Genomic DNA, 18,527 nt, shown 5'->3' with positions numbered 1-18,527 from the left:
GAGGTGATTGTCCCGCTCTACTCTGCGCTGGTGCGGCCTCACCTCGAGTACTGTGTGCAGTTCTGGGCACCACAGTATAAAAAGGACATGAAACTGTTGGAGAGTGTCCAGAGGAGGGCTACGAAGATGGTGAAAGGCCTTGAGGGGAAGACGTACGAGGAACGGCTGAGGTCACTGGGCCTGTTCAGCCTGGAGAAGAGGAGGCTGAGGGGAGACCTCATCACAGTCTACAACTTCCTCGTAAGGGGGTGTTGAGAGGCAGGAGACCTTTTCTCCATTAACACTAGTGACAGGACCCGCGGGAACGGGGTTAAGCTGAGGCAGGGGAAATTTAGGCTGGACGTCAGGAGGGGGTTCTTCACAGAGAGGGTGGTTGCACACTGGAACAGGCTCCCCAGGGAAGTGGTCACTGCACCGAGCCTGTCTGAATTTAAGAAGAGATTGGACTGTGAACTTAGGCACATGGTCTGAACTTTTGGGTAGACCTGTGCGGTGTCAAGAGTTGGACTTGATGATCCTTAAGGGTCCCTTCCAACTCAGGATATTCTATGATTCTATGATCTTATGTATTATATTCTCATGTGTATCAAATTAATAATCAAAATGATCACTATTCTTGCATGAATCAAAATACTACAGAAATATAGTGAAAGTTTATCCAACTATAGTCTCTAGACACCTATCTATTGTTCACTTCTCTGCAATATATTATGCTGTACTAAGACTCCCCACACAGTGATTTTGAATGAAGTATCTGCCATGACAGTTAAAGTAATTGTACTATTAAAGGGTCTGAAAAGAAATGACTGATTTTCATCTTTGGATAGTGTATCTCCAGTCAATCAAATTAATCTCTTGAATTCACAGAAGATTGGTTAAGGAAAACCATATTGTAAATTAAGCTGATGAACAATAGTGATCATGAAAAATGATCATTGTGATACACCCTGTGTTCACTTATACCCCTAAACATTCATTTCTCATTGTTGCCAGTGGACTGAGATGAAAATTCAGCCTGAGGTTTTGACAAAGTGATCAGGTATTTATAACTGAATGTCTATAAATTGTTTTAAAATGAAAAAAATTGTTGAGTTTGTTGTGGTAAGTTCAAGTTGGTAATCAAAACAAAAATATTCACTGTCTATGTTATCATTTTATATAGGTATCTGGAAGAGAAAAAGGTTAGTATTTAGCAATATGATATTAACTTGTTGTCTTTCTTTCATATTCCAAGAACAATATATCCTATCATTAAAACTCCAGATGTTAAAACTCAGTACAGGAACCTAACATCTCTCTTACTGTATAGGATTATGCAGTCTGGCTCTGAATTAAAACTAGTAATAGACATCCCTCAGGTATACATCTGCTGAGAATGGAGAGATTTAGAGTGACTTCAACGATTCTGGAAAATGTAGTGGAAAAAAGGATTTAATTTGCATTAGCTACACCTATTTGGGGAAGCCGGGCATCACATTTGTTCTATGCAAACCAAAGTCTTAAGGGGAAAAAGAGTGAAAAAGGAAAGTTAAAAGTCTTTAAAAATATTTAAAGAAAAATCTTTAAAGAGTTAGAAATCTATTTTTTTTAAGCTTTACATTTTTAAAACTACAAATAACAGCTTTTTTTTTTGTTTTGTTTTCAAAAAGCATTTTAAAAATATGTCAATTCTTTAGATGTGCATAAAATGTTTTAAAACCACCTTAAGCTATTCTGTCTGTATAAAGGTCCATGAAACAAAAGAATACTTGAAAATACCTTGAAGATAGATACAGGCTAATAATTGTTATGCTATTTACACCTCTATGTCAATGAATTCATAATTTCCTCTGGCAGTTCTTTTTGTGGATTAAGGCATGGTTTCCTGATTTCCAGCTAGAAGTAGTATTAACTGCATCAATACATGTGTTTTCTACCTGTCCTGCCCTAGAAGAAGGATTTTGAAATCTCTGTACGCTTCTAGTACAGCATTCTCCACCATTTACCATTATGTTAATCCATATTATGTTGATCCATATTTAGCACGAGCAAAACCTGTAATGTTCAGCATCAGCATGTAACATTGCATACTACAGTAATGTTTCCCTCTGTAATCATTAATTGACTGATTTAAATCAGACTGATTGTAGCCTATTAGCTTTCTCTGTTGAACTGCTTCCCTTTGTACACAAATTTGGTTATTTTTGTTAGTGGTGGTTGCTAGATACTGACAAAGTTACACATGAGAGGATATAATAAGTTCTTATTCTTTTTATTAATAGTTACAGATTTGATGAAGAAACTTGAATTGACTTTACAATCACAACAGAACAAAATAAAGCATCTTTCTGAATCCAGGTAGGAATATAAGAATTTTATGAGCTTGTACTGGATGCTTCAAGAACTAAACATTCTGCACGTAGCAAATTATACTTCACTATGTAATAAAAGCAAGAAGATATCACTTTCTGATGCCATGTAGTGATATATAATGTTTTGCCCTGAAGCACAGGTCTTTGGGAATTGCTTTTAAGCTATTACAAATACTCATTCAATTTTTATATTTAATAGCATACTGCTGTATTAGATTTTACCTCAATTTCCCTGAAGTGGTGTTAAATATACTATACAAAGTAGCTCTGTCATCTCCAGCCTCAGCATTTTCCCTACCCCCTGTATTCTATTTTTATATGTGAAGATATGCTTGGCCTTCTTAAGGCCGATTATGATTCCATAGAAATCTGCCACAGTTTCTACTACTTTTCTAACCTCGCAAATCTTTCTTTTCTAAATAAGTTTTTGAATGCAATTCTACCACATCTCTCCTGAAGCATTCAACAAAATATAAAAGTATAGGATAAAGTATAGGAACTGTGACAAAAATTTAACATCTTTCCTACAGCTGACTGATAAGACAGAATCTCTCATCTAGCCTTCTTGATGATGACAGCATTTCTCCAAGATAAAATTACTACCTGTAATACCTAAAATTATTACCAGTATTTGTGACCCCTAGTATTTTGATTCTTGTGCTGTGGTACCAGTGGCTCTGTTATGGGAAGTTATCTGTCCAGTGCATTTCCCAGTTCTGACTAATACTACTACAAAGTTTGGGGCACTCAGCAGTGGGCTAAAAAATGATGAATGTCAGGGAACAACTGTGTGCTGCATCTTCCTTATGGAAGGACTGAAAATATCAGGTGAAATTAGAATGGGGTTGGCTCAGAACAGACACAGGGAAATTGTGCTTCACTATAGAATCAAAGAATCATAGAATCATTAATACAGGGGGTTAAAGCATGAAACTCTTGCAAAGGCTCGTGGGGAGTAAAAATGTATGTAATTTCAAAAAGTGGCTGGAGAAATTAATGGAAGAGAAATCTGTCAAGAGCTGGTAAATACAAAATTATCACCTGAAACTCAGGAGGTCCCACGGCTGCAATTTGTAAGATGAAGGTATGTTTTGGGGTAGCACAGCTATGCATTGCTCTGTAATTTTACTGTTACTTAAACATGTGCCACTAACAGAAATATTTTTCTAACGTTACTTTCATTGCTTTCTCCTAGCTCCCAATATATACAGAGCTCCAAGGATGTTTGCAGCTCAGGTAAGAAGAGAAGAGCTTTGAAAACTAAACACTAGTCACAGTTACAGGTGCCAAACCGACACAGTAGGCACCAGATATGTGTTTCTATGTGTGTGCATCTGCACTGGGTATTTTCAGTGCATTGAGTCAGTGCAAAGGGATTGTTAAAGGAAGCAAGGGGAAAAAAAAAAAGTAAAACAATGGCACAGTCAATAGCAATGTAGAACCAACTGGAGTTACTTGCTTGGCTGTACCCTGCCCATGGTTCAAGAAAGCTCAGAAATGCCTAACCTAACCCAAGAGTATTAAGCCACTACAAAACCCCACACCCAGAAAAGGAGGGAGATTTGGATGAGCTGCTGAGGTACAATAGGGGTAAGATAAAAAGGCAAATTGCTGGGCATACAAAGAGGCAGAGAAGGAGAAAGTGTGCTGTGAGCAGAACAGGCTGCTTTCCCCAGCAGAGCTGCCATCAGCTGACATGGGTAGAAGCTGCAGATGTTCAGGATGTTATATATATAGCAGCTACCATGGTTTTAATGACTTTCTGTAAGTAAATACATTGATCTTTTCTTTGTGGAAACTAGTTTAGGTTTATCACGGATTCCTAGAGGGAAGGACTTGTAGATGGCATTATCAGACAGGTCTGTTAATATATTATGGCTGGAAATAGGAAATTTCACTGGGCTGTGTGGTGTTTCCTGAGGGACGGGACTGGGAGCCAAAAGTAACAGTCGCGGGTTGCCCTGCTCAGCCCCAGCCCATGGTGTGGCATGTCCAGTAACCATGGCAACATCACTCCCGTCATTGTCCCTGTATTTTTTTGAGACTCATAGAACTGAATGAAGCACATGGGAGTGGTTTCACCACATTCATGGGCACACTCTCTAATCTGGAAGATGATACTTCCACAAACACAGTTAAAAGCTGTGTTAGCTTTTTGCTGTTGTGTCATATTGTATTTGGTGTCTGTCAATCTCTCTACCTTATCTCTTCTAAAAAAAAAAAAAAATGGCTTTATTTGCATTTACCCTTTTAGCCCAAAAGTTCTATTTGACTTATCCCTACCTGTCAATAAACTTACCCTTGCTTTAAAAAGCAATTACATAAATCCAAAAGAGAAAGGATTAAAATAAAATAAAATAAAATAAAATAAAATAAAATAAAATAAAATAAAATAAAATAAAATAAAATAAAATAAAATAAAATAAAAATGGCATCTGTTTACAGACATTTGAAAAGCAAAATCCCTTTGTTTTCCAAACTTCATGATAAAAATTGTGTAAGGAAAACATTTATCAGTGCGCTGTATAAATATGATTTTTGCACATATATATATACACTAAAGAGAAAATATTATAGAAAGGAAACTCTCTGATATATTGGTCTTTCATAAAAAGATTGATTGACAGAGAAGTATGTCCAAACCTTAAGTGGAGTACATATAAATAATATGACCTTGGTCTTTTGAATTCTGTGGGTCTCTGGGTTTTTTGAATGTCACTAAAAGTGCACCAGCCAAGTTATCTCATATTTTATCTCAATTTTTTTACAAGTAAGTCTTTGAGAGTGCATGCCTTGGGAGACCCAGTAGCTCTGTGGCCTCAAGGAGTACAGGGCTCATCCATGCTGGTAACTTTCTACTGTCCTTGACTACACTTACTGTACTTTTATATTCTCCCTTAACTGCCTCTGCAAATGCCCTTTCTACCAAAAATACAAACTTCTAAGCCATGCTGACAGCCCATGAGCTGCATAACCTGAATTCATGCTAAAAGCCAGGAACACCAGGAAGCACATACAGGCCATATTATTTGTTCAAATTAAGAAGGATTCATCTTGACTTCAGCCTGTGTCAGGCCACACAAGCCCACCTCCCACTGCTTCATGCCGTAAGCTCCTTTTCCTCTATTTTGGGCTGTTCTCAGGAGTCTCTCAGTCCTCATCTATGCACAAGTCCTTGTTTTTCCTAGGTTCCCTGTACCAACCTCTGCTTCAGAAACTCCTGCCATTCCAGGAGTTTCTGCATTCCAAAAGCATTCCACTGCTTTTGGTCCTTCATGCATAGGCCCTCTGAGACAGCACAACCTCACTTCATGTCCTTGAATTCTTTGACCTTGTGAAACAACAGGGACAGAACAGAACAAAGAAGTGGCCTTCACCCCTGCTATCCTAAGTGGTCCTTTAAAGTCCGTGTTTGGATTAAAAAAATATTTTACAAAGAAAGTATTAACTTTACTGGATTTGTATGAATAACCTTGTATTTTTTACCATATGTAAATATTTCTCTCACTCTGAGAAATTTCTCTCACTATTTTTTATCATTTATTGTTTAAAACAAGTTATTTTCTGTGTAAAAATCTAAACTCTTCTTTAATTTCTTGGCAAGCAGTGCAAGAGAATTTTCCACTTCTTGACATACGAGGAAGAAATTCTACAGAACAAACACACCAGTCACAAAGCAAACATAGTGCTAGCTGCAGGGTTTCTTTTTAAAAATAAAGTGTCTGAGGACAGCCACCAAAAATGAAATGTGAACACAAATGACAGTTTCAGGATCTAATAAACTGAATGGTGGCATGTGGGTGTTTTAATGACTCAATCTGCAGAAAAAAAAAAAGTTAGATGCCTGGTTACAGACCCTTTACACAATTGGCTCAGTAATTTCATTTCTGAAGGGATCGATTGCCTATTGAATATGAATGAATATAAATGAATATGGTTGTTTTCCTACTGACATCAGTGGACATTGTTTACTGGCTTAAACACAAATGCAATGTGCTGTAAACCAGAACATGACACATGGTACATACATGAAACAATGAAAACTATTATTCTTCCGTAAAAGGGTGTTTCTGAACTTCTTTAAAACTTTCATATGTTATGTATTGGCAGAATAAACTGATAAAACATGACCAACAAATAAAACATAATGAAATTCCATTTTGGCAAACATTACTGTCTCTTATGACAGTAAAGGAAAAGATGGAAGCCATTGATAATCACATTTTTCTCATTTACTCTTACAATAATCACTAACCCATTTCTACCAACAGCACTGCACAAAACAAATAAAAATGCCTTCTGTTTTATGGCAGGACATGATATTTTTATTCTGCAGTTAACCATTTCTTTTTTTTCATGGTGTGTACCTGCAAAATGCTTCCTAACCATACATCTTGAAGCTTTTCTCAAGCTTTTTCCACTGCAGCCTCACCAGCCTGAGACTTCCCATGTCACCCTGCACTTCGTGGTGCTGCCCCATCCCATGCACTCCCTCGTGCTGTGCTGATAAAAGACAGCATTAAATATAGACTGCAAATCACTTGGTTTAGGAGGATGCTTTTCAGCTGCCTGAGCTCCCTCAGTTGGCTCATGTAACCCCACCAGGAAAGGAGGGAGCAGGAGCGCACAGCCTGGGGGCTTTTTCTTGATGCAAGAGCAAATTCACTTCTCCGTATTCAAAAAATGAAGCCTGGCCCTAAATTTATTCACTGCAGCAAGCTGCAGAGCAAACTGAAATTCATCTGCACAGCAGAGCCTTGAATCCTCTAAGGCTTGGTGGAAATAATGCCATCTGGCAATGGGATAAATGAGGAGCTTTAATATGCTTGGATACAATACAAATGCAAGGGGTTTGAAAGGTAAATGCAGAGCAGAATTACACTCGTAGAACATAAATGTCCCCATATTTTTTTTTAGTATTTTATATTTTATTATAATGTACATATAATATTTTGCTATGCTTACGGGTACTAGTGATGTCAGCTAAAAGGCATCAGAAAATTCATGTCTTAAATTTCTTGGGGCATGGATCTGAAATCACTGGTCCTGCATTAGCACGAGAGTAGTCATACCAGTTCTAAATTTTAAAGGTTGCGAACACAAACCTGCAATACCAAATTATAAATGCTATTCTCTCGTGTAAAACAGATAGGGGAAAATGAAGCTAAAATTTAAGTTTAAAAAATATGACTTTTTTTTCTTTCTGAATTTTCTTTTACAGGGCCCACATTAAATGTAGAGGATGTGTCAGTGAAAAGGTCACCATCTCCTATACAGTGCACATCATATGAAAACAAATCATTCACAAAACATTCACTTGTAAAACGGGAAATTAAATCTCTTACCCAGCCCATAGAAAAGGTAAAGAATGCTTTGCTTAATGGAGACAGGGATGTGTTTTTTTAAATGGAATTATCACTCTACAGCATGGTCACAACTAAGAAATACGGCCTACTAAATATATTTATCTAAGAAATTAAATAGACTGAAACCTGTAGGCTTTCAGCACCCCTGAAAACAATCCAACATGATAAGAATTTAGATGTTTAATTTGGAACAGATTTTCCAAAACAATTTCTAGATATAGATGCATTATAATCATTCTAACAAACCATGATAAATTTTCTTTAAAGGCAAATTTGATTTAATCGGTTTTCACTGGGATTTGTTTCAACCATCTGTGTTTAATTTCTATACACTGGTTTTGATATCTTGAAATTAAGGACTTAAACAAATATGAATGGTACATTGGGGAATATGATCGCCATGAAGCAGAGGTGGCACTGTTACAGGAGAACACTGTAAGTACAATCTATCTTGAAATCTGTGGTGTAAAATCTTGGAGAAAATGTCTTTAAACTGTCCACAATGGCTTACAATTTTTCTGTGAACTAACCATACAATCTGTGACAATTTAGATTTGATACAAAATATAGAAAGAGTTAAAAATATTGTCAACTGATTTTATTGCATTTCTGATAAACAAACTTACATTAAAATTCTTAATTGCCACACTACCAAACATACATACACCACCAAGCAGTTTGCTATGTAACACATCAGACATTATCAACAGGATTAAGGACAGGAGTATGCATCAGTATTTGTTTATTTTTAATTAACTCTAGTCATATGAGCATCCACCTATTTTGCTGTTTTGCAGTCATTATTATGGTTAAGTGCTTTGCAAAGCACAGCCTGGAGGGCGTGGGGTGAGCAGAAGGACGGATGGCCCCTGGGAGCAGGAGGCGCTGAGTAGAGTACGCTGGGCAGTGCCCAGCAGCCAGGGCAGTTGGCACTGGCTTGTGACCTACATGAAAGAAAGACGTCCTGCTCTCACTGTCTCACCCTGGGCAATGCGGGTGGATAAAAATAATCGTTGGGTTTAAAAAAGGTTTGTGGTATGGTCAACAAAAGGCATAAAATCCATTTATCTTGTAACTACTTCAGAGACTGAAAACAAGCCTTCAGGGCTGAAAAGTCAAAGACGCATTCCAACCCATCAGCCAACCCACAGTACCCCAAACTGTGAAGGCCTGGATTTATTTACTTATTAGTATAATAGAATGCAGTGATTGCTAGTTTTGAGGGCAATTTTAGCACAAAACCTCTCAGTTGCAGTCTCCAGAAAGTTGCCGTCACCAAAGGAGTCAGGAGCATGAGGACTGATGTACTCCCACGGGTTAACAGCCAGCAGAGAGTTTTGAAGGGCTAGGGCCCCACACAAGTCCTAGTGGCTGCCTTGGTGTTCTGGCAGACCCACATCAGAACGATTATGAAGGGTTGCTGAGGACAGCCAGGCCAAAGAGCGCTAGCATCAAGTTATTCCAGAATTTAACATTTTTCTGTGGTCATTTAACTTCTTCCACTGGGTTTCCAGTCTGATAGGGTTTTACAGTGTTTCTTTAGAATACTTCCATGCATAATAATTTTAAATACAGTATGGGATCCCAGGGCAAATGGGAGAGAGAAGGCAGTTTCTCAGTGAGCTCTTTCTAATTGAATTCAGAGTAATGGCTTGAGGCCTCCAATCAGATCTAAATTTGGCCCTGAACTGGCCACTCTGAAAAGAGTTTGGAAAGCAAAGCATACAGCTGCTCTGTGATTGTGTAGGGAAGTGTAAATGAGAAGCAGTTAGGAAAGGTGTGCCTTAGGTAACAGCTGAGTGTGGGGATTAGTTCTGATATTAGATCCTGGCTCACTGCTCCATGCTTTGCACCCAGGAGAGCTATCAGCAAGAACAACAATATAGGCATATTTTTTGGACTTCAATTTATTCATAGCACCTGCTGGGAAAAGCATAGTGATTTTAAGATATTCAAAAGTAAATTAGATTTTATAACCTCCTATCCTTAGCTACCTGTGAAAATCCCAAAAAGTACCCATTAAAGAATTAACGATTCTGTTCTTTAACATTCTTGTAGAAATACACTGTAGCAGCTTTCTTCAATAATAGCACAATCTCATTGAAATGCATAAATGATTTTTTCCCTCATTTTTGTGTTTATCATATCTGATTTCTGGCCAGAAAATAATCTTGCACCCCACAACATGGGTTCTACTGATTGCATCAAGCACAGAATCAGATATACGAAGATAGTAGCATTTATGATTAATGTCATCTCTTGGTTTCTTCATTTGCTGCACATCCTTTAAAAAAAAGTTCAGGTCTCCTGGTGCAGTTGGCAATTCTGGTCAGAAATTCTTGTAGTTCCTACTACAGTGACAATAACTTCTTATTATTCACAGAGAATCTAAAAACTTGTGAGATGCTTAGATTTGTCAGAGGTTCTTAGCTTCTCTGATTTACATATTCTTTCACTCTAGTCTCAAACTTTGTTACAGTTAAGAAAAAATAAAATAAAACCATATATATGAGAACACACTCCATACAATCAAGAGTAGTAATTTTGAAGAAGTGATATTTTGTTTTTCCTTCCTCTGCTCCTCTACTGCATAAATGAGAAGTATCAAGTTGGCACAAATCAGAATTAGGTAGAGTCATTTGAAGGAATTAATGTTGGAATTTTAGCTCCACCACAGGTAACTTTCTCCTTCTCAGGCCTTCCTACAAAAGAGTAAAACTAAACAGCCAGATCACAGAATTTGAAACATTTTCTAACAAACATTTAGGTTCATGAACTCTTTATGCATATGAGAATCTTTACTGTGTTGAATGAAATTGCTAAAATCAATCATGCAAACATTTAATTGCATACTGAAGTTTATGTATATGAACAGCCTACAGGCTAGTTCTGCATGGGTGTCAACTCTGAACACACATTAAGTGGACAAAGCCATTTTTCAGCATTATTTCTATATTCACTGTTACACTTCATGGGTATCTTTTTTATTATTGCATATCCCTAGAAACAGAAACTGTAATTGAAACTGTTGTAGTAATTACATTTAAAAAAAAAATGTAAACACCCAGGTTACCCCAATAGTATAAATATTTATCATACCAGCTTAAGACTCACTGCAATTTAAAACAAAGAGGTCATAACAAGCATTAAAGAGACCATGTCCTTGTATCATAAATCATTATTCTATCCAAAGGAAATTAACCAAAATCATACACTGCTTTTCTAAAAAGGAAAAAAAAAAATGACATTACCTATTCTCTCTTCCTTCTTACTGTTACTTATTAACTTTTTTCTTTAAATTGATTTGACTTTTGATATCCCTTTTTCATTTTAAGATTATTTAGTAGCATGGAGCTTCAATAAAGGTTTCAGCTTAACATTGTACAAGAAGCAGCATTGATCAAGCCATGCTTTTCACTATCATCAGTCAAAATCTATGCTAATTATATTCGACTCATGGAAATTATTGATTTTAACACAGTTTCACTACCTTTAAATAAAGTACTTTACTAAACTGTCTACCATCAAACTTCATTTAAAAATATATTTTCTTGATACAGTATGACATTGTTAAAATTAACTAGTTTTGCAAGATTTAAAACTAAACACCAGCTCTAGGCAAATGTTATGATACGCATTTACCAGGATTTACTGGTATAACTGCTATAATAATTTGTGCCATACAGGATGAGACTTTCTTGGTTAGAGACTGTTCAAAGAAATCAAACACTGAACCATACGTTTTGGTTGTCTACTATGGAAGAAGAGTATACAACATTAAAGTACGTTTTCTAGAAGACAGCCAACAGTATGCACTGGGAACAGGGCTCAGAGGCAATGATGTAAGTAAAATGACCTGCCTATTGCTTTTGTGTTGCATTTCACAAGTTCATAACATGAAAGATTTATTATAAATTTCCCCACATAACAAATTTGCTGTATATTAGTTTAAATTATAACTGTGTTATAATTGTATTCTTTTATATACTGGTGTTTCAAGTATGTTTCAATGTTTCAAGTAACTTAAAGACAGTAATTTAAAACCTAATTTTACATACCATGCTCAAATACTGATCTAAATAATTGTGAAAATTTCCTACACATGTATAATATTTCTACCTATCCTGGATATGTATCACCTGCAAAGTAAAATGGAAAATTCTCCTTTTCCAGGTATACATCTTTATACCTATAATTTTAGCATATTTTTAAATTTGTTAAAATAAGCAGAAAATTTAAAATCTATACAGCTCCACACATCTGGCAGAACAGTCTGTTGTTGCTATTGCTGTGTAATCAAACAGATTCTCTAATTGTCTGTCCCTCATATAACAAAAGGTGAATCAATATCTTTACAAACAGATGAGGAAGTAGGAAAAATATGGGACAAAGGATATTCAGAAGCCATGAAATAATGTGGGAGGGTTATTTTTCCAAGCAAACGCCATTTACTTGGTGGTTTCCCATTCCAGTTAGTTTTCATTATTTAAGATCCACAGATAACTATAACACTGCTATTTTTCTTGTACACAGTTCTTTTGAAAAACAACTCAAATCTTTGCTCACATTTAAAGCTTATCATGACATAAAAATTAAATATTTTCTACTTTCTAATTAAATATTATCTACTTTGCTAATCTGGTACATACAAAATACATGGTTTTAGCAGAGTAGATTAAAATTATATTAGTAAAAATTACAAAAACTTTTTTAAAAAAATAGCACATTTGCTTTGAATTTCGTAATTTTGTTCTTAAAAAAAAATACAAGAAAATAATAAAAAATTAAAAAATAAAAAAAATACAAGATCACCAAATCAGATTTCATCTGATCCTCTTGTCATAAACTGGGAGTGGATCAGGTGGAATTGACAGTGATTACCATGAGATGCTATCATGTATACAGTATACCTGTGAATATAGTAAATGTGATAGAATAAGCCATGCATTTCTTTTTAGAAACAGCACTAAAAGTACTAAATTAACAGTATACTTGCATTTCTGTGTACAGTTCTCGTGACTTAACAATGAATCCAAAGAATAGCTCAAGATGAAAAACAGTGGTGTGATCACACGTGACACGTGATCAGATCCATGACAGAAATGGATCACTTACCTCTAAAGTTAGAAGTTGGTTTGTCTCACCTGCAAATGCTTTGAGGTTACACACAGAGGGAAGAGTACTATTTAAATTGAAAGGCAATGACACGAGGTGATTACTAATGAATTGACTGGAAAGTAGAGAAGTAGAAATTTGCTACCCATCAGAATGGCAGGTGGATTCTCATGAGTAGGACAGGTGAGGGTACCTTTCATAGAATCATAGAATGATTTGCCATGGCCATGGGCATCTTCCACTAGACCAGGTTGCTCAAAGCCCCATCCAACCTGGCCTTGAACATCTCCAGGGATGGAGCAGCCACAGCTTCTCTGAGCAACCTGTTTCAGTGCCTCACCACCCTCACAGGAAAGAATTTCTTCCTGGTATCTAATCTAAATCTCCCCTCTTTTAGTTTAAAATCATTACCACTGTCCTATCCCTACATTCCCTGACAAAGAGTCCCTCCCCAGCTTTCCTGTAAGCCTCCTTCACGTACTGGAAGGCTGCTGTAAGATCTCTGTCTGCGGAGCCTTCTCTTCTCCAGGTTGAACAACCCCAACTCCCTCTGCCTGTCTTCGTAGGAGAGGTGCTCCAGACCTTTGATTATCTTCATGGCCCTCCTCTGGACTTATTCTAATACATCCAAGTCCTTGTGCTGGGGGCCCCAGACCTGAATCCAGCATTCTAGCTGTGGTCTCACAAGAGCAGAGCAGAGGGAGAGAATCACCTCCCTCACCCTGCTGGCCATGCTTGTTTTGATGCAGCCCAGGACATGGTTGGCTTTCTGGGCTGCAAGCACACATTGCCAGCTCATGTTGATCGTCTCAACATGGTTGAGAATGGTTCAGTTGCAACTTGATCAGTTCAGGAACCTCGAACCAAACATTTATCATTTTATGAATGGGTTTAAGGGACGTCATTGTTTCTCACAGCAGGGAACAAAATTAAAACTCTGCTGAAACCCTTACATTGATCTTGTACTAGGGATTTTATAGTGACTTCATTAGTAAATCAAATGGGAAAATAAAAGGTACATGTAAAAAACAAACAAAACAAAATGAAACAACAACAAAAAACAGAGAAAACAGCAGTATATCATGTACTACAAACTAAAAGTAATTTTGATAGGATAAAGTTAGTAATAACCTAAAGTTGTTTCATCTTTTCAAAATCTATCACTGCATCTGCTGTCACAGACTTTTATGGGTGACACTGCATTCCTGGGGTTAGACATGCTCCCCTTTTGCTCCAAGCTGCTTTCTCTCACACAAGATGGAGACACAAAGGAAATAAAAGGATTAAATCCCATTGCTTTTCCTTTTACGATAGCTTATGTCCAATCATAATTCTATTCAGAATATTGCCTACTTCTAATGCTGTCATTTGAAATTCTTTTAATGTTATAGACAAAAACATATAGCACTTGCAGTGTCAATCAGTAATTACAATTTTTCTTTTCCCCCAGAAATTTAATTCGGTGAAAGAAATCATTGACTTCTACAAATATGTTCCCATCACACTCATCGATGGAAAGGATAAAGCAGGAAGCCAGAGAGAACAATGCTACCTTTCATATCCATTCAAGTTACGCAAATGATATTTTCTGCCTCAACATCACACATTTCTGTATACATGTAAATAGAATAATTATTTAAATGTATCAAAAGCCAGATTAGCCTTTGAGTGATGAAGCATTCATACTATGAAGCATTCTAAACGCTCTCCTAAAAAACTTCTAACTTGGATTATAGATTACTGTATTTTTGATTTGTTGCTATTTGTTTTTATCCAATAGATAAGTGAGACTCACATTGTATTACTTCACAGAAAAGTGTTTAAAGATTGACTCCTGATACTTCGACAACAGTTGAGCAATTTGCTTATCTTGCATTGTACCTGCTAACAAAAGATGAAAACCAGCCTTGCTTACCTACATGTCACTGAAGCTCAGTTAGTAGCAAAGCCTAATAAAACACAATGTAGTCATATTAAATATATTTTTTGCTTTTAAAAATACACACCAAATACTATTATCTGAGTATTCACTGTGTAACACTTTCATTCAGCGTGCATACGTATTTGCACAACAAAAAGCCCTGCTCAGCAGCCACTGAGGTCAATGGGTATCAGCTGATGCTCCCAGGTATTGGAGCAGATTCTAAGGCTACCTTTAGCAATGAAAACTCTTACTGGTTAACTAACAAATATTCTTCACCTTAAGTAGAATCATAGAATCATTTAGGTTGGAAAAGACTCTGATATCAAGTCCAACCATTAACCTAGCGCTGCCAAGTCTACCGCTAAACCACATCCCTAAGCACCACATCTACACATCCACACCCAGACTGTACTGACATGGGAGATCTCACCGACACAGATGCAGGAACTTGCACGTGCCCTTGCTGAACTTCATGAGGTTCACATGGCCCCAGTTCTCACATCTGTCAGGGTCCCTCCTGATAAAATCCCTTCTCAGCACGGATATCAAGTGCACCCCTTGCCTTCGTGTCATCAAAAAAGTTAGTGTCACCCATAAACATTATGGTCGTTCAGATTCTCTTAGGCATTACCTTTCTAGGCAGGGCGCCTCTGGTCTTGGGTTTTAGACTCTCCCTCAGATTAACTATTGCTCTTGGGAGAAATGTGCCTGGATCTTCTTTTGCAATCATACTTCTTCCCATCATACCTTCCTGCTTTACACAGCATAATATTTGAGTTGGGAATGAACGTGCTGAGCTATTGATCACACATCCCTCTGTATGACCATGTCTTTGTGCTTTGGCTGTCCAGTCTGCTGAGCACTGCCTGTGGAGCACAAGAGCATGAGAAGGGGGGGGGGCTGAGAACACGGCTGGTGGTGTGCCACTCCCTCAGCCTCCCCAGCTTGAGGCCAGGGTGGAGGGACAAAGCAATCACTGAAGTAACAGATACTTGTATTCCATATTTGAACTTTCAAACATATGTTAGGACCATTATGCAAACAGTCCCTTTGAATTCTCACTATGCTCAAGTGCACAGATTAAATCATCAGCAGGAGCAGCAGAATTATTTCAGAGACACCTAAAACTGTTCCAGCATTTATCAAATGGATGAGCCTTTTTTTTTTTTCCAGAAAAAAAATATATTTTATTCATATCTGATTTTGGGGAAGTTTAACTAATTTTCCCTACAAATACGGAAGGAAAGTTTAGAGCTGTTCTGTAAAGCATTAATAATCTTCTTTTCTCAGCATGCTGAGAAGTTCAATGAAGTAATTGGAATACACCAAGAAAACAACCTCAGGTACTTGATCCTTACAGAACAGGACCAAGAAAAATAAAAGCATTAAAGCCCAGAATATGACATTCCAACCCAACTTATGACGTACTGTGTAGTCACACAGACTAGCTCTACAAGAACTTAACAGTTGGTTGTTGACTTCCTTGCAATCTTTTTATTTCTCCATGCTGCATCAGAATGCAAAGGAACATTCATTACAATTATTTCTCTCAAACCACTGAGAGTATTAAATATGAAGGAAATTATTTTCACATGACATTATCTGATCATTAGAACCAAAAAATCAACAGAACAGAAGCTGCTAAGTAGAGTTTGGCAAACCTCATGAAAAGGAAGAGAAGCATGATGTAATCTGCTTTCAAACTTTTATAGTCACCATACAAATTAACTTGTGGAAGGTTTTCATGTTATTTTTTTTTTCTAAATTAAACCCATGAGAAAATAAAACAGCTTAACAATTTAGATAGGAGACTGTGTCAGAGACATACAAAGCTTTGTAGATGTTTACTAAAACAGCAAAGTTGCTTACTAAAGACAAGCATTACTAGTATACTTAAACCACCTACAGTTTATAATGCTGAGCAGCAACGCTTTTTCCACACACACAGATTACAGCTTTCATTAGGAATGTTCTTATTTTGCCAGTGACAACTCTTAAGAAGAAAATTCAAAGCCATTTTATTTAGTAGCTTCTACAGAAACAAAATCAATTCAAACAGTAACCTGGACTGAAAGAGTTTAAACAAAGGAGGAATTTTAGCCATGTTTTTCTCATGTTAACAATTTCAATATTTATTGTATGTGATAGGCCAAAGTTTTAAAATGGAAACTATTTTCAGAATCAAAAATGCAAATAGTACTGTTAGGTTTGGCATAAAAGTACATGAAGTGAAAAAACCCTCTAGTGTTCCCATCTAAAAAAATATAATTCCATTTGAATACAAAATGAGAACTGTCATTTCGTTATTACTGACAAAGTAGACAAAAGGAAGTTTGTTCTGTGGAATAGGTTAGTCTATGATACAAATGATACAAAATTTTTCAATGTGTGATGAAAAAGATCTCACTTAAAGCACCAAGTATCTGAAGGATTTTAACACTATTGCAAAATGTTTGGAAAGCAATGTTTTAACTGTTTTTTAAAATAAGCCTCAGTCAGATGTACTTTATAGCTTAAAAATATTTACATTTCAATACAGATACCATACATACTTTATCAAAACAACGTATAATCTGCCGGAGTGTATAAAAAAATATTCCCAGCTTAATTCAACTGTTTACAAAAATGCACCAACAGCAAAAAAAAAAGTTAGGAACTACCAGTTTTTCAAAACAGTAGTCCCAGTTCAAACATACAATAAACATCCAGCATTACAGTCAGTATTGATTTTCTTATCTTTAAAAATGTAATAGGTGATTTTAATTGTAATTGTGTGCTTCAATATAATTCATTCTATATGATTTTAAAATAGAATGATTTAAAATTGACGAGATGAAGAAAAACATGTATTGTTTGCGTACAGTAATAACCATCCCTCTTCTGTAAAAACTTGAAATTTGGCCCTGACTTAGAAATGTGTTTACGCAACTGAGCAATGCTTATACTGCACTGAAGTCAGTAGATATTATAGGTACATATGTAACTAGGCACATGCTTTTATAAATTGACACCTACAAAAAATATATTCTAGCAACAACTGAAGTTTTAAGATTAAGAAGGATGAAAGATTGCACTGAAAATCTGGTTCAACACTGTCAATGTTGTGCAACACTGCTTTTCATTTTTAAAAGTCTTTCCTCTTCAGCAAGCTTCCCCTTTAAGCAAGCATAAACCTACTGACTAAAGTTTTAACCAACTGACCAATTCTACAAATGTGTTCCTATCAGACTACACACGTGGTATTAGAGGGTTTATGTTTGGCTATTAATTCCTCAGATTTCCGAACAATCTGTGGAGACCACATCAAGAAAAGCTTCTCTCTCCTATCAGTCCAAGTTTGATGGTATCTCTGGCTCTGCGTGCTCAGAACAAAGGCAGTATAAAAAGCTTGACAGTCTTGTGCTCTCCTTCTCATCTCTACACAATACAGTCTAGGTAAAGACTAATTACTACAAAAAATTAATATTTTTAGTGCTACTTGACCTAGTGGGAGTAACTCTGATCTCACAGATTCTTCATTTACACACTTGTATTTCTTGAAAGTCAGTGAAGGTGGTTTTCTTCCACTGAAACAGAGTGCTTGCATTTAAGTTTTACTTTCTCTGCTTGGTACATAAATTGTCACTAAAAACTGATATAAACTTGCTGCCCACTGAAGATTGAAGGTGCTTTTCAGTACATAGGCGCCTAATCTCTGAAACACCATGCTGTAACAAAACAAATTAAACCCTGTGAGACAGATCCCATAGTCTAAGATTTTAATTCATACAG

General features: G+C 36.5%; 1 protein-coding gene across 1 annotated transcript in view; it reads left to right on the top strand.

Annotated features, from left to right (window-relative positions):
- CLNK (cytokine dependent hematopoietic cell linker) overlaps positions 1 to 14,850 on the top strand; it is a 59,432-nt gene extending 44,582 nt beyond the window's left edge. The window contains exons 13-19 of the mRNA XM_084517519.1: positions 1,163 to 1,181; positions 2,262 to 2,337; positions 3,547 to 3,587; positions 7,573 to 7,712; positions 8,075 to 8,152; positions 11,404 to 11,559; positions 14,283 to 14,850. Coding sequence (XP_084373645.1) covers positions 1,163 to 1,181; positions 2,262 to 2,337; positions 3,547 to 3,587; positions 7,573 to 7,712; positions 8,075 to 8,152; positions 11,404 to 11,559; positions 14,283 to 14,414 — 642 coding nt within the window. The 3' untranslated portion in view covers positions 14,415 to 14,850. The remainder of the gene's footprint in view (positions 1 to 1,162; positions 1,182 to 2,261; positions 2,338 to 3,546; positions 3,588 to 7,572; positions 7,713 to 8,074; positions 8,153 to 11,403; positions 11,560 to 14,282) is intronic.
- The last annotated feature ends 3,677 nt before the right edge of the window (positions 14,851 to 18,527 follow it).

This window comes from Aythya ferina, assembly GCF_964211825.1.
Source record: "Aythya ferina genome assembly, chromosome: 4".
Taxonomy (NCBI): domain Eukaryota; kingdom Metazoa; phylum Chordata; class Aves; order Anseriformes; family Anatidae; genus Aythya; species Aythya ferina.
This window is presented reverse-complemented; position numbering and strand designations above follow the sequence as displayed.